The 12,317-nt window shown below is 36.3% G+C and overlaps 3 protein-coding genes across 10 annotated transcripts; 1 reads left to right on the top strand and 2 right to left on the bottom strand.

Moving 5' to 3' along the window:
• Nucleotides 1–460: 460 nt before the first annotated feature.
• Nucleotides 461–6,875, bottom strand: cracr2b (calcium release activated channel regulator 2B). Of its 3 annotated transcripts, none has more exons than XM_011476069.3 (10): nt 6,769–6,875; nt 5,055–5,305; nt 4,862–4,973; nt 4,627–4,774; nt 3,194–3,340; nt 3,018–3,108; nt 2,828–2,923; nt 2,568–2,755; nt 1,406–1,477; nt 461–1,079 (listed from the first exon to the last, which is right to left on the bottom strand). In XM_011476069.3, exons 2-10 carry the CDS (start codon nt 5,301–5,303, stop codon nt 923–925), a joined length of 1,260 nt encoding a protein of 419 aa, XP_011474371.1. In that variant the 5' UTR covers nt 5,304–5,305; nt 6,769–6,875; the 3' UTR covers nt 461–922. The 3 variants fall into 3 exon arrangements, with proteins under 3 accessions (XP_011474371.1, XP_004069642.1, XP_020559672.1); XM_004069594.3 differs by having other exon boundaries at nt 5,055–5,326; nt 6,769–6,855; XM_020704013.2 differs by having other exon boundaries at nt 4,862–5,326; nt 6,769–6,862.
• Nucleotides 6,876–6,968: 93 nt separating this feature from the next.
• On the top strand, nt 6,969–9,485 carry LOC101157289 (transmembrane protein 138). 6 transcript variants are annotated; one of them, XM_020704014.1, is made up of 6 exons: nt 6,969–7,055; nt 7,571–7,795; nt 7,863–7,990; nt 8,466–8,637; nt 8,745–8,820; nt 8,896–9,485. In XM_020704014.1, the coding sequence occupies exons 3-6, from the start codon at nt 7,863–7,865 to the stop codon at nt 9,006–9,008; spliced, it is 489 nt and encodes a 162-aa protein (XP_020559673.1). In that variant the 5' UTR covers nt 6,969–7,055; nt 7,571–7,795; the 3' UTR covers nt 9,009–9,485. The 6 variants fall into 6 exon arrangements, with proteins under 6 accessions (XP_020559673.1, XP_004069641.1, XP_020559675.1 ...); XM_020704016.2 differs by lacking the exon at nt 6,969–7,055 and adding an exon at nt 7,074–7,124; XM_004069593.3 differs by having other exon boundaries at nt 7,571–7,990.
• A 342-nt stretch (nt 9,486–9,827) lies between these two features.
• Nucleotides 9,828–12,241, bottom strand: tmem258 (transmembrane protein 258). Its single transcript, XM_011476066.3, has 4 exons — nt 12,108–12,241; nt 11,749–11,858; nt 10,062–10,190; nt 9,828–9,966 (listed from the first exon to the last, which is right to left on the bottom strand). Exons 1-3 carry the CDS (start codon nt 12,108–12,110, stop codon nt 10,064–10,066), a joined length of 240 nt encoding a protein of 79 aa, XP_011474368.1. The 5' UTR covers nt 12,111–12,241; the 3' UTR covers nt 9,828–9,966; nt 10,062–10,063.
• Nucleotides 12,242–12,317: the final 76 nt, after the last annotated feature.

Genomic DNA, 12,317 nt, shown 5'->3' with positions numbered 1-12,317 from the left:
TCTTTTTCCACAATAAATCAGCTTAAAGCAGAAAAGCATTCATCCCTGGGTGGACTTGACAACAGCCGCCAACCGATTACGCCAGAAACTTTCTCAAAGCTACTATTCATTTTTAAAAATCTAATAAGAATCATAAAGGCACTCAATTTTTCTTCAAAGTTTCCCTAAAAAAAGGATCTCCTTTATCACATTTACCAGGTATTGCTTCATAAAGAAAACGCAACTGGATGTAGTTTTTAAACAAACCTTTTCACTGGCCTGTCTTGCAGTAGGTATTTCCATATGACTGACCCTTTTTTCTGCAAGGCCTTTGCAAAAACTGGAGTCTAAAAGTATTTTTGTGGGGAAAAAAAGTGTTTAGACGTTAGTTGAGTTGGAAGTGAGCCTCAAGTGTGGTGCAATTTGAAAGAATAGCCTTCAAAAAGGTGTTTTTGAAGTAAAGAGTTTCACACAGAAAGTCTTAGTTTGATGCGAGGAAGTAGTTTAAAGATGACATTTATTCTGTTTCAAAGTATTTTAACATAACACTGATTTTTTTTACAGTCACTTTTCAACAACACAATAATTTATTTATAAATTATATTTAAAAAAATACAACAAACAGGTAGCTTCTATATAGTAAACAGTTTTTTCCTGGCTGAAAGTTGCATGTTTGTCACATTTTCTCAACAAAAAGTAGAAATTAGACTTTTTCTTTCTTGAAAGTGGATCCAGCTTATAAGAGCCTACTAAACAAATTATGCTGAACCAGCAGTTATTTGTGGAAAAACAAGACAAACATTAACCAGCTGTGTTCTGAAGGTAACAGTAAATGACAATTCAGCACAATCGCTCGCCTCACTGACCACAATCACTGAAACAACTACATAGGAATGCAGGTTTAAATATTAATAACCCCCATCAGACTTTTATGTGACGTAGCCTAGGGCGGATAGATGTACTGTGACCGAGGGGAAGAGAAGTTGTCACTGTGGTAGCAAGTATAAGGCGAAAAAGGAAGGGTAGAGTGTCTGTGACCGACCCTCCTCTGGGGTTGTTGTTGAGCATCTTTTTCATCTCTTAGCTTTCTGTTCATATCCCTAAAGCAAGAAGTGAAATTTAGTTAGAGGCAAAACTATTCTTTGTTTGGATCTATGCAGAAATAAGATGACTCAGCGGCAGACAAATCTCAAAACAAAGACATTATATTTTAGAAAAGTCAAAGAAAATACGTTTTTCCACAATTTAAAGAAATTACAGCTTCACTTTCAATTATCATCATTAAGTAAAGGTTGAATTTTGGTTATAAAGCCCGTTAGGGATTTTTCAAATCAAATTACATCATATAAACTGTTTTTAACTAATTTGTGTTAACATTAAATAAGACTTTTTAAAACAAAATGATCAAAATTAGAGTGCTGCATACCTCAAAATCTCAAGTTGCTTCAGGAGACTATCCTTCTCTTTCTTCATGTTGCTCGACACCTTTATGACATTTCTATGGTTAAAAAAAAAAACAACAACACAAAAATGTTGTGAACTGCTCCAGTTTTAAAATGCAAAAACCAGTACAATCTAATTTAGATCAAACTGTTTAGGTATTTTTACTGTCACCTTTACTGTGTTACTATCAGTGCACAGCAAAAATGGAACCTTGAGAAAGTAAAAAGAGCTTTTCTTTTCAATAGAAAAATCATCTTAGTTTCAGAAAAAAATGTCTTGGTCGAGAACTTTTTTCTTAAAATAAGAATTCTTGGTAAGAGGAATTTTCTTAATCCATTGGCAGATTGCCAATGCCAATCTGCCATCTGCCAATGGAGTAAAAATGTTAGACTTATTTCTAAAGGGCCTGTTAGGTATTTCCATGGTTTTTAAATGTCTCAGAAAATAATACAACCTAAATACTGTAAAGTAAGTAAATAGAAGAGCATGTGCTATGATGATTTCGGAAATAGTGTTATGTCTCCTTCAATTCATGATTGTTCTAAAAAAAACTGCACATTTTTTATTCATGATCTGCAATTAAGATTTCTGAAACCGTGTTATGTCTATTTTTTCTGATGTAGTGTCATTTTTAATCAAAGTAAGGATTTTTCTAGTGAAAATAATCTGCACCTATTTTAGACAATTGATCTGCATGTGTTAAGTTGATTTCTAAAATAGAGTTATGTGTATTTTTACATAATAGTTCAGTAATTCGTGTTTGTCAAGTGATTTATTGATACTTAAGGATTGTTAATTTTATCTGATAAAAGTTATGGACCGGATAATGATAAATGATCAATGAAAATGGTACAGCAGAACAGGGGTGGGATTATATCATTTTGCTTCCTTTCACTCCTTCTCAAGCAATCGTTACTTTAATGTCTAATTATCCTAAGTTTGATACTTCTTTGTATAAATGTATAACTGCTGATTGTGTTGTTTTGTGCATTATTCTTGCTTTGATTGCTTGAAATAAACCATTTCAAACCAAAATAAGTTTTAAAAAAAAAACGTTGGAACTTTTTCCATTGTTTCCCAGAAAGGTATGATTCAAGACATCTTGTAGCATACAGTTACTTTTTTCTATGGCGCAGTCTGCTCACCTCTGTTTGTGCACGTCTTCCTGGGCGGCGCTGGCCTGCAGCACGCTAAGCTGATTCATGGCGGCCTGCAGCTGCTCCTTGCTGCTCTCCATCTGCTCATGCAGCTGGATATTGAGGCTGCGCAGCTGCTGGTTTTGCTCCTTGATGTTAGCTTGCTCGCGGCTTAGATGTCGAATTCTGGTCTCGAGCTGCAGGCAAGGATCGGCCCTGTTAACATTTGTCGTTTTGTAAGAAATGACTTCTGTCCGGTTTTGACTCACCTCCTTCTGTTTGCTCAGCGTACTTTCCACCTCCTGCTCCCGCGTCTTCAGCTCCTCTTGAAGTTGTTGATTCCTCTGCTTCTCTTTAATACTTTCCTTAAGTTCAAAAGAAAATGAAAAACTGTTAAACCAAAATAAAGTGCCACTAAGATTCCACCTTTAAAAAAAAACCTAACCAAATCACCCATACCTCTGTCAGCCATCTCTCCCTCTCCTCTTTGATTTGATTTTCCATTTCTTCATATATGGACCGAACCATCTGATCATGCTCACTCTCCCTTCTAAACACATCAAATAAAAACAAACTTGGAAGCTTGATCAAAGCATTTGATTCAGACAGAGGGGTTCCCAAAGTGCATCAGTGACCTGCACAGAGCTTGTTCCAGACCGTCTCGTTCTTTAATGGCGTCCTGCAGCTGGGACACTGTGTGGACCAGGATGCTCTCCAGGGTGCTCAGCAGCTCCGGTCTTTCCCTCTGGAGCTCACACCACAGCAAGCGGAGCTCCTGCTGACTGACACACAACACAAGAATTATTCTATAAAAGAATCCTCAACAAAGGAAAGTATATACCTTAAACACAACAAATTAAAATATTATTAAAAAACTAACAAAAAAGGATTTCTTAAATTCAGCACAATGGAGATTTTTTTTGTCTTATTAAGAACTGGGATCTAGAAATATGAAAATTATTCGAATGAGTCAGAATCATTTAGCTCTGGACAGTAAAAAAAAAGCTTGATTAAAAAAAAATCAAAAACCCTCAAACTGCACTGTGATTTTTGGTTCAATTATAAAGATGTGCCATTGTCGTTGCCGTTATTTTGGTAGCAAAAATGTACATTTATGTTCTAAAAACTTGAGCTGGTTTTTGATTTTATGAGGATTCATTAGAATGGGTCAACTTTATTAAGATTGTATTCTCATTTTGTTCAAAAATAATAATTCCAATTTATTAGACTAGTTTTTAATTATAATGAACTACAATTAGGTTTATAGAATTCTAAAAATACAAACCATTTGCAAAGAACTAGCAAAAAATACTTACTATTGGGCTGTAAAACATTAAATTTGAAGTAATAATATCTAAAACTTAGCTTTTTGACTCGGTCTTTTCTCTTTTGAATGCGTCTGTGGAATTTGTCTCTAGATATCTTGTTAAGTAAAAATGACTTGCTGCATGGACCTTACTACTTTCCAGTGATTTTCTTCTTAAGATTAGAGTTATTTTTCCTTTTTTTGGGCTCCCTCTTTTGCAGAGTACCTCTGTCTACACTCAAAAGAGAAGAGTTGGACTTTCACTGGACTGTGGTGAAGGGTGTCAAATACTCGTATAGATTTGGTGTTAAAAATGATCAGAAAACCTTATTGGAAAAGTCAGAGTATTAACCTTGTGTAAAACATTTACAGTATATCCCTGACATTTAGCGTTCTATTTTACTTTGACGATATTATTTAGTTAGAATTTACCAGGGGGTGCAGAAATGTAGCCATATAAAATCTTTTCATCAACCTTTCATCAGCCTCAGAATTTGATAAATAAAAAATACCCTGTAAATTAAATCATGTATTTTTGCTCTTATAGTATCATGCTTTAAAGAGTAAAAAACTACAAAATAAAACAAAATAGAATAATAAATAATAGAATAAATAGAATAAGAAAAGTACAAATTTCGTCTTAACCATTGGGACAATTAACAATTAATTGGAAAAAATGTTTATATAAACCAGAAAAGGGAGATACTAAAAAATGTTTAAGCATTAATGAAACTTAACAGCAGCAACAAGCTGAGATCGTACTCTGTGAAAATCTTTTCAGCTCCTAGCTCCGTTAGTATGTTGATAAATGAGACTGCAGATGGATCCTGGGACCAGTCTTCTTTGTCTCCATCCTCCTCTGCTCCATCTGGACTCAGGTCAGTTGTGTTGCCCTGCCTTATCAGCTCACCTGCACCACAGCCAGAGAAACTGTAGAATTAAAGAAATGTTCTTTTTTATGAATTGGAGTTTTGTCTGATGGTCTAAAAACCCTCACCCAGCCCTGTTTTAAACTCAGCAACAGTAAGGAATCCATTTCTCTCTTGGTCCAGACTTTCAAACACCATTTCAAGTTGTTCTGGGGGAAGCTGCAACTCTTCTTTGAGCCGCTTACCAGAAAAACAAAAACAAACAGGATTTAGTCCTAAAACCCTCGTAAATGTTGCTTTTCCACCTTCTTCATAGAGTACCTGCATGTCCCGTTTTGTGATGAACCCTTTGCCCTCTTTGTCACACAGAATAAACAGTTCTTTGGCCTTGTCCATGGTTTCTGCTTGCAGATATAACGGCATTTCCCTCCGTGTGTGGGTTAAAACCTGCACACTGTGCCCCCGGCGCAACCTCGGGCTCCCAGCTGGCAGGCTCCGCAGTCTGGCGCTTACGGGAATAGCCTCACCACTGCCTTGACCCACCAGCAATTCATTAGACCATTTCGACATTTCTGCAGGGATGCACGTAAAAGCTGTTAATGGAAACAAAAAGATTTCATCATTAGATCCCCAACTATACACACATGGGAACCTACTGGTTTGGCATCTGCTGCCAAGAAAAAGACGTTCAAAATATGTTTTCTTAAGGCTAAGAGCAGTTTATATAATGACAAATTGGGTCAGCTCTTATAAAAAAGTTGCACTCACTTGTGAGAAACCTGCAGTAGGCCTACTCCCTTGTCAAACATAAGGTGAACAGCAAGATAAACAATGTGACATCTACAGCTGCTGTAATCCACTGTCATCACTGCATTTTATCAGTGTTTTAAGGAGGCCACATTACACACATTACAGGGAAAGTTTGGTTCAAATTTACATTGCAAATAGAAACAAAAACTTAAAAATTAAAAAGAAACATAGCTCTACACACACACACACCTGCTGGCCCGATGGGCACCCTGTCTGTTAAGATCTGGGATTCCCAACAATGGGATCGAAACAGGATGTGCACAGGGTAAAAAACCGGATGGTGTCATATGAGAAAAAGCGTGTGCTCTTGAAGGGTAGAATAGGTTAATGCAAATGAATCTTTGGCAGTTGTTTGCATTGTCAGAGCAGCCACATTTGCAAACAAATTTATTCTTAAATACCAGGAGAAAAACATCCCTCAGCATTTCCAAGAACAATTACACAAAAAAAAAAGATTTATGGCATAAGCACTGAACCCTAAGACACAATTATATTAATTACAAGTTCAATTTGTTCAAAAAAATGAATTAATCAACTCAAATTGACATATAAAAATAATTATATGCATGTTCTTATCCTGGAAAAGTATTGTCAATTTAAAATCCCTCTTAGGCCAAATCTATTATTTAAAAAGAAGGAACAAGTAAACACACACAACATCTAAAGTAAGTAGCTTAAAACAAATTATGTAAACTATGTGTGGTAAAGATTCCCTTCTTCGGATAACTGCAGCAGCCACAGCAAAGGTTGAATTATTTTTAAAACATTTTTAAAAATCTGATATATATAAATAAAGTCAATGTGACAGAATATGTAATGTAGAAAAACTTTAAAAAAAACTTTGCAGGGTCAACTTTTACTGAATGATTAGTGTTGTTATCCAAAGCATATGGTGGGAAAACACACTTTGACCCCAGAAAAACCATGTTTATCTAAAACTTGAGATTATTTTAAGGGTTGCAGTTCTGTTTCTAACAAGTTTTACTCTGAAGACTGCCCTCTGATGAAATCTAGAAACTTCTAAATTATGAAGCAACTTTTTAATTTGAAGAAGATAAACTTAACTCAGCTTTTTGCAGCGGTTGTTAAAGAAATACAGCCCCCTTGGCATGTAAATGCCGTTATGCGCCATAACTAAAAGGTCCTGAAGACAACCAATGCCAAAAACACGCCGTAAGTTTACATTAGTCATGTGAGTGAAGTTAAGAGAGTTTTAACAACTCACCTGCTCTCTGCACTGAGACCAATCCACTACCTTTGATCACGCTCAGCCCATTTTTATAAGTCTATGTACTAAAGTCGACCGCCAGGGGGCAACCGTGTGCATTAGTATTTTACCGTAATGTACAACGTAAAATAAAAACTGAAGTTTTTTTAGGGCCAACATTCAAAGAAAACGGCGAATTCGTCACGTAAGACGTCTACGGTTATTACGGTAAACGTAACCGTTACCATGGAATTACGGAAATGCATGTTGCTGCTGAAAACCGACGGTAGTTTTCGACAATAAAAGTAAGTTTGGGTTAAATTGAATGTGTGTTCGTGGGTTGGGGAGACTTTTATCGTAACATTTCCCTCCAGGTTAATCATGCTAAATCGTTCTTGCTAATATAACGCAGATGAGATGAGAACAAAAGATGTGTGGCGCGTGTTAATCAAGCTATTTCTCTCTTGTGTTAACAAACAAGCCACTTTGTCTTCCTTTGTCATCCGTCCCACAGATTAGCCGGATTAAAATCACGGTAACGCACTTTCCTTTGAGACAAAGGGGAAAGCGAGGGTCACAACAGACCACAAAACAAGAGATTGTAGTGCCCGCGTAAATTTAGGTGGGGACAAATCTATAATCCAAGCTTTGACCTTTACGCACCTGCCTGTGTAACAGTGCGTTGATGGCTTTACCTCTAATTTAGCTGTCCGACACAGGGTTACATCAGCTCTCTTGTTATGCATGAGAAAGATGAACGCTTTGCCTCATTTAATAACTTGGTTCCTGTTGTTTCTCTGCTTGTTCCTCTTCGGCGCAGCGGAAGGCATTTTCCATACCAAGGATGAGAAACTGCAGCGTTTAACATGCTCCAACACCTTCCATCAGGATTGCTGGTGCTGCTGGAGTCTCCACAGACATTTTCCATGCTGGATAACCAACATCATGCTTTTAACCGCAGAAGAACCAGGACTGAGTAGCACATAGCTACCAGAACTTTATGTTTTGGGAATGTCCCCAAGGCTTCTGGATCTTTTGTGCTTAAGTATGTGAGAGATCTGTGACCGAATAGCAGACATTCAAATAGGAAAAACAAGGATCTTTCTTTAAAGATGCTCCAAACTGGAAACTACTCCTTGCTGTTGCTGATCCAGTTGTCTCTGCTGGCATATGACCTTTTTGTTAACGCCTTCAGTGAACTTCTGAGGGGGGCGCCTGTCATCCAACTCGTGCTTTTCATGTAAGTTAAAGATCAACAAGATCAATAGACGTAACTAGGCTATAGCTCCTCTTAGCTGGTCGTTTGTTATAGATTTGCTGATGACACATCAGCTTCGGCATCGGGAAACAAAAGGTTTCAGATTTGGAATAATAGATGTATGAAAGAAATTGAGATTTTTTTTAATTGCATAATTTACAAGATAATTGTAGAAAAGGGTCAAACAAAAGCTGTAAAATACAATCAACATAAATTTTTTCAAATCACTCAAATATATACATTATTTATGTAGACACTTATGTACTATTCAATATTTTTATCAATTTTGTTTTTTTCCCCATTAGGATTTTCTTTTTCTTAGTCCTGCAATTGTATTAAAATATGGCCTAAAAACCAATTTTTAAAAAGAAATGGTTGTTTTAGCTTAATCAATTATTTGTATGCATGCCAGTTTGATGCAGAACCTTCTAAAGTAACCGAAATGATGTGTTTGCAGCATCCAGGACATTTCCATCTTGTTTAACATGATCATCATCCTGCTGATGATGTTCAACACCTACGTGTTCCAGGTGGGCCTCGTCTCTCTGCTGCTGGAGAGGTTCAGAGCTCTGCTGCTGTCTTCGGCTCTCTACTTAACCCTCAGCATCTGCTTTCACTGCTGGGTTTTGGTATGCTCTCCTGCCTTAACGTACAACGAAAAATGCATTCTTTTTTTGGCAGCATGTTCACTCAAGTTTGTTAAATGCTTTTTTTTTTTTAATTTTTTTTTTCGTAGAACCTCAGATGGCTTGGGTCAAATCGGTTTGTTTGGACAGATGGTCTTCAGTCTCTGTTCGTCTTCCAGAGAACAGGTGCTTTCATTTACATCCTCCAAAATAAGTGACATCCACACCAGCTCTGCGCTAACGTCTTGTGTCTTTTAACAGCGGCTGTGTTGTATTATTACTTATACAAACGCACAGCGGAGTACATGGGAGATCCAAGGCTGTACGAGGACTCTCTGTGGCTGCGGGACGCTTTCGCCAGAGCTCGCCAATGAAAACCCGGAGTTTTGAGAGAAAGCAAAAGAAAATGTTGAGGCGGAACACCTACACATGCAGTGCAAGATGGGGCAGACCATCTCACTTTATGAACAAAACGCTCATTTCTCACATTGCAAAGCGCTGGAAAGGACATGAAAGTGACTGAATTCTTCAAGCGAGGCCGACAGGAAGCCGTGCATGTTTGCTCCTTCAAACTGGCACACAGGCAGTTAAAAAGGTTTATGCTGGCAGGTAAGCCAAGGGTGGCACATGTAGTATTGCATTAATCGGGATTGAGTCGGTTAATCTATGTGGCCTTGCAAAACACTTTGGATTAAACCCTTTATACGAATGAAAGGAATATTACAAGTTTAGAAAATAACTTTAATACAAAGGTTTTGTCTGTTTTGTTTTTGCAATTGTGATCTCATTGTAGAAAAACTCATTGAGGTAGTTTTGTTGTTTCTCACAATAAAAGACATTTTTACCTTTTATTGCACTTTTACTATGTTTACAAAGTGAATGTATTCGTACGACGCGGACTTTATCTAGCCGTGTGGATTTTGAGTCGGGATCTTTGAACAGTCTTCACGCCGTTTTTATTAATCCGTCTGTAACTCTGCAGTAATCCATCTTCAGGGTACTAAGTATTATCCAGGCGACTAGGTTAAAAGAGGTGCTCTATTTTTAACCCAAAAGATTAATCAGGGATTTAGGCTTTACGCACCACTAGTGAAAAACACCACAAATAGCCATCAGAGTGGAAAATTAACTCATTTCCAGACAGACCTCCTTTTAACATGGAAAAATGAACAAACAAAAAAAAAGAGACTCAGAAAGTTGTACAAATCTGCCTTTACTTGAGTCCATATGATCCAAAAAAACCTGTCAGTGCCCTCCAACTAAATCCAGAATCCTGAAAAACATGAGTGAAGTCCTTTATTCTGCTGGAATGTTTTCCTTGAAGCCAGTTATCTGAAAAATACAAATTTGAAGGGAAAAACACTTAATGTATTTCTTTTTTTAATTTGTTACACCCCCGTACCCCCACAACAGCAGTTGGAACTTACCTTTAAACATAGATGCCGACCCAAAGTAGTAGGAAGAGCACACCAAAGCCCATGAACAGCGAAGCCACAAGGGAGATCAGCAGCTCTTTATAGATGTCCCTTGTGTATTTTGTTGATGTAACCTCATATCTGAATCAACGTTAAGGCAAACCCAGACAAAGGCACAAACAGATTTGCTTTCGTTTTTTTTTTGTGTGTCAGTGTCATAAATTTAGCAGCATGTAAACGCTGCCAATGTTTCTTCAAGGTCTTCTCGAAAATGAGCATTTTCTTTGTTTGGAGGTGTTCCTAAAAAAAAATCTCAGCTTTTTACCAGCCACTTTATAAAATATAGTGTGTGAATATTCAGAATGTTGTCCTAACTCACTAAAAATATTGTTGACAAAAAAAAAAGTATTTATGCTGTGGTTACAAAAGGCCAAACAACCAATCTTTAAACTGGTTTCCCAAGTAATAATAATAATCGCTTAAATAAAACCATTTAAGCGATTATTATTGCATATTATACGACAAAAATATGTCAATCTCATTTTAAATTTAAAGGTAAGACGATTTACAGAAAAAATATATTACAATTTGACCAAGAATTTTATTTTAGTAAAACAAAACAAAAAAAGCTTGAAGACATAAAATGAAATGGATGATTTTTTTAATAACATGTATTTTTATCTTTAAGAAGTGATCGTTGTTAGTCATAAAGTAACATAATAGGAAAATATAAATGGTATTATTTCCAAAGATCTTGCGGATCAATAACATTTTCATCAGGAAAAATGTTAATAATTTTAACAATTATTAAAAACTGCCGTCTTTTACCAACGTGACTGTTGCACAATCTGGAAACACAGATCCAAACATTAGTTTCAATCGGCCTGAAGCAAAACTTCTCTGAAGTCTCCAGCTGATCCAAAGTACTACAGCCAGAGGTTTTATGAGGATTAAAAAATATTTTATTTATTTTTGTCTAAAATATAGATAATACAAAACCTTTTTTTTTAACGTGTATTTATGAGTGACAATTCTTAATTATATTAATAATATATTATAATATAATTATCTAATAATTTTTAATGTTTTTTATTTATTCCAACATAGACTTAGGACAGATGTAACCGGTTTCCTGTACTCCATGTGACATACTACTAAAATACCTTTTTTATTTTTTTTATTTTAAGTCTTTAATATACTTAGTTGGAATACTTCTGATTACAGCATTCTTTTAAGATTATATGTATTAATGCAATATGACAGATGTTTTTGTTATCTCGTTCTGTAAAGTTAAAAATGTTTTGCTCTCAAATTATGAGTAAAACTAAGCATGAACAGAAACTGGGTCCTTTAAATCACCATGTGAATAAATAAAGCTACGTTTTAAAATATTTAAAAAAATTACAATGAAAAGCATATTTGTGTGCAGTTTCCCCATTCTCAGAGGGGGCGAGGACTAACTAAGCTGACGTTTTTCTAACCTACTGCAAATATTCTGTTGACTGTCCAGCATAATAATGATCCTCAAGGTTTTCTTTTTCTGGCAAACGACCAATATAAGCAGAATATTTGACAAGCAGGAACGTTTAAATACATTTCCTGATTACACAAACATGATCAAATGAATCCGAAGGTAAAGTTTGACTCATGAAGGCTTTTTTAAACCTTTACTAATCTTAACGAAACCATGGAAGGATACACGAAGAACCAGGCGGTGAAGAAAGTACCAATGGCCAACAAGACCACGGTGAGATGGGGGAACACTGCCGGGTTCACCGGACTGGTGTATCTGGTCATAGCCTCGAGTTCCTGCAGCCACGTCGAATAAACAGGTGAGAAATAAACAATTTAGGAAACCATTTAAATAAATCGTAAACCATTCCGGGGCCGCGTTCACTTAAGTGGAGTTACTATTAGCTAAAAACGACCAAGCTAATTTGTCATTTATCGTCAAAATACAGTTTTTAATGCTAAAATATACTACAAAATGTACTTAGAAATCTAATATACACACCAATTAACGTTACGTAAATGTATAAAACATGTACACTTATTTACCATTTCTTTTGAATGAAGCGAACCTCTTGCAGATGTCGACTATGGTGAAAAGGCCACGTACGGACTATTGCTTCCTGGATTTTTCTTCTGACGTCAGTAGGTGGTATGAATGCCCTTAGTCTTGCCTGTCAGGCATACAGGGGTTCATTTCCATTAATCTTTCAATCTGTACCCATACTTTATTCATATTAAATTTCATGCAGGTTTAAA

This window comes from Oryzias latipes, chromosome 6 (genome assembly GCF_002234675.1).
Source record: "Oryzias latipes chromosome 6, ASM223467v1".
Lineage (NCBI taxonomy): Eukaryota > Metazoa > Chordata > Actinopteri > Beloniformes > Adrianichthyidae > Oryzias > Oryzias latipes.
This window is presented reverse-complemented; position numbering and strand designations above follow the sequence as displayed.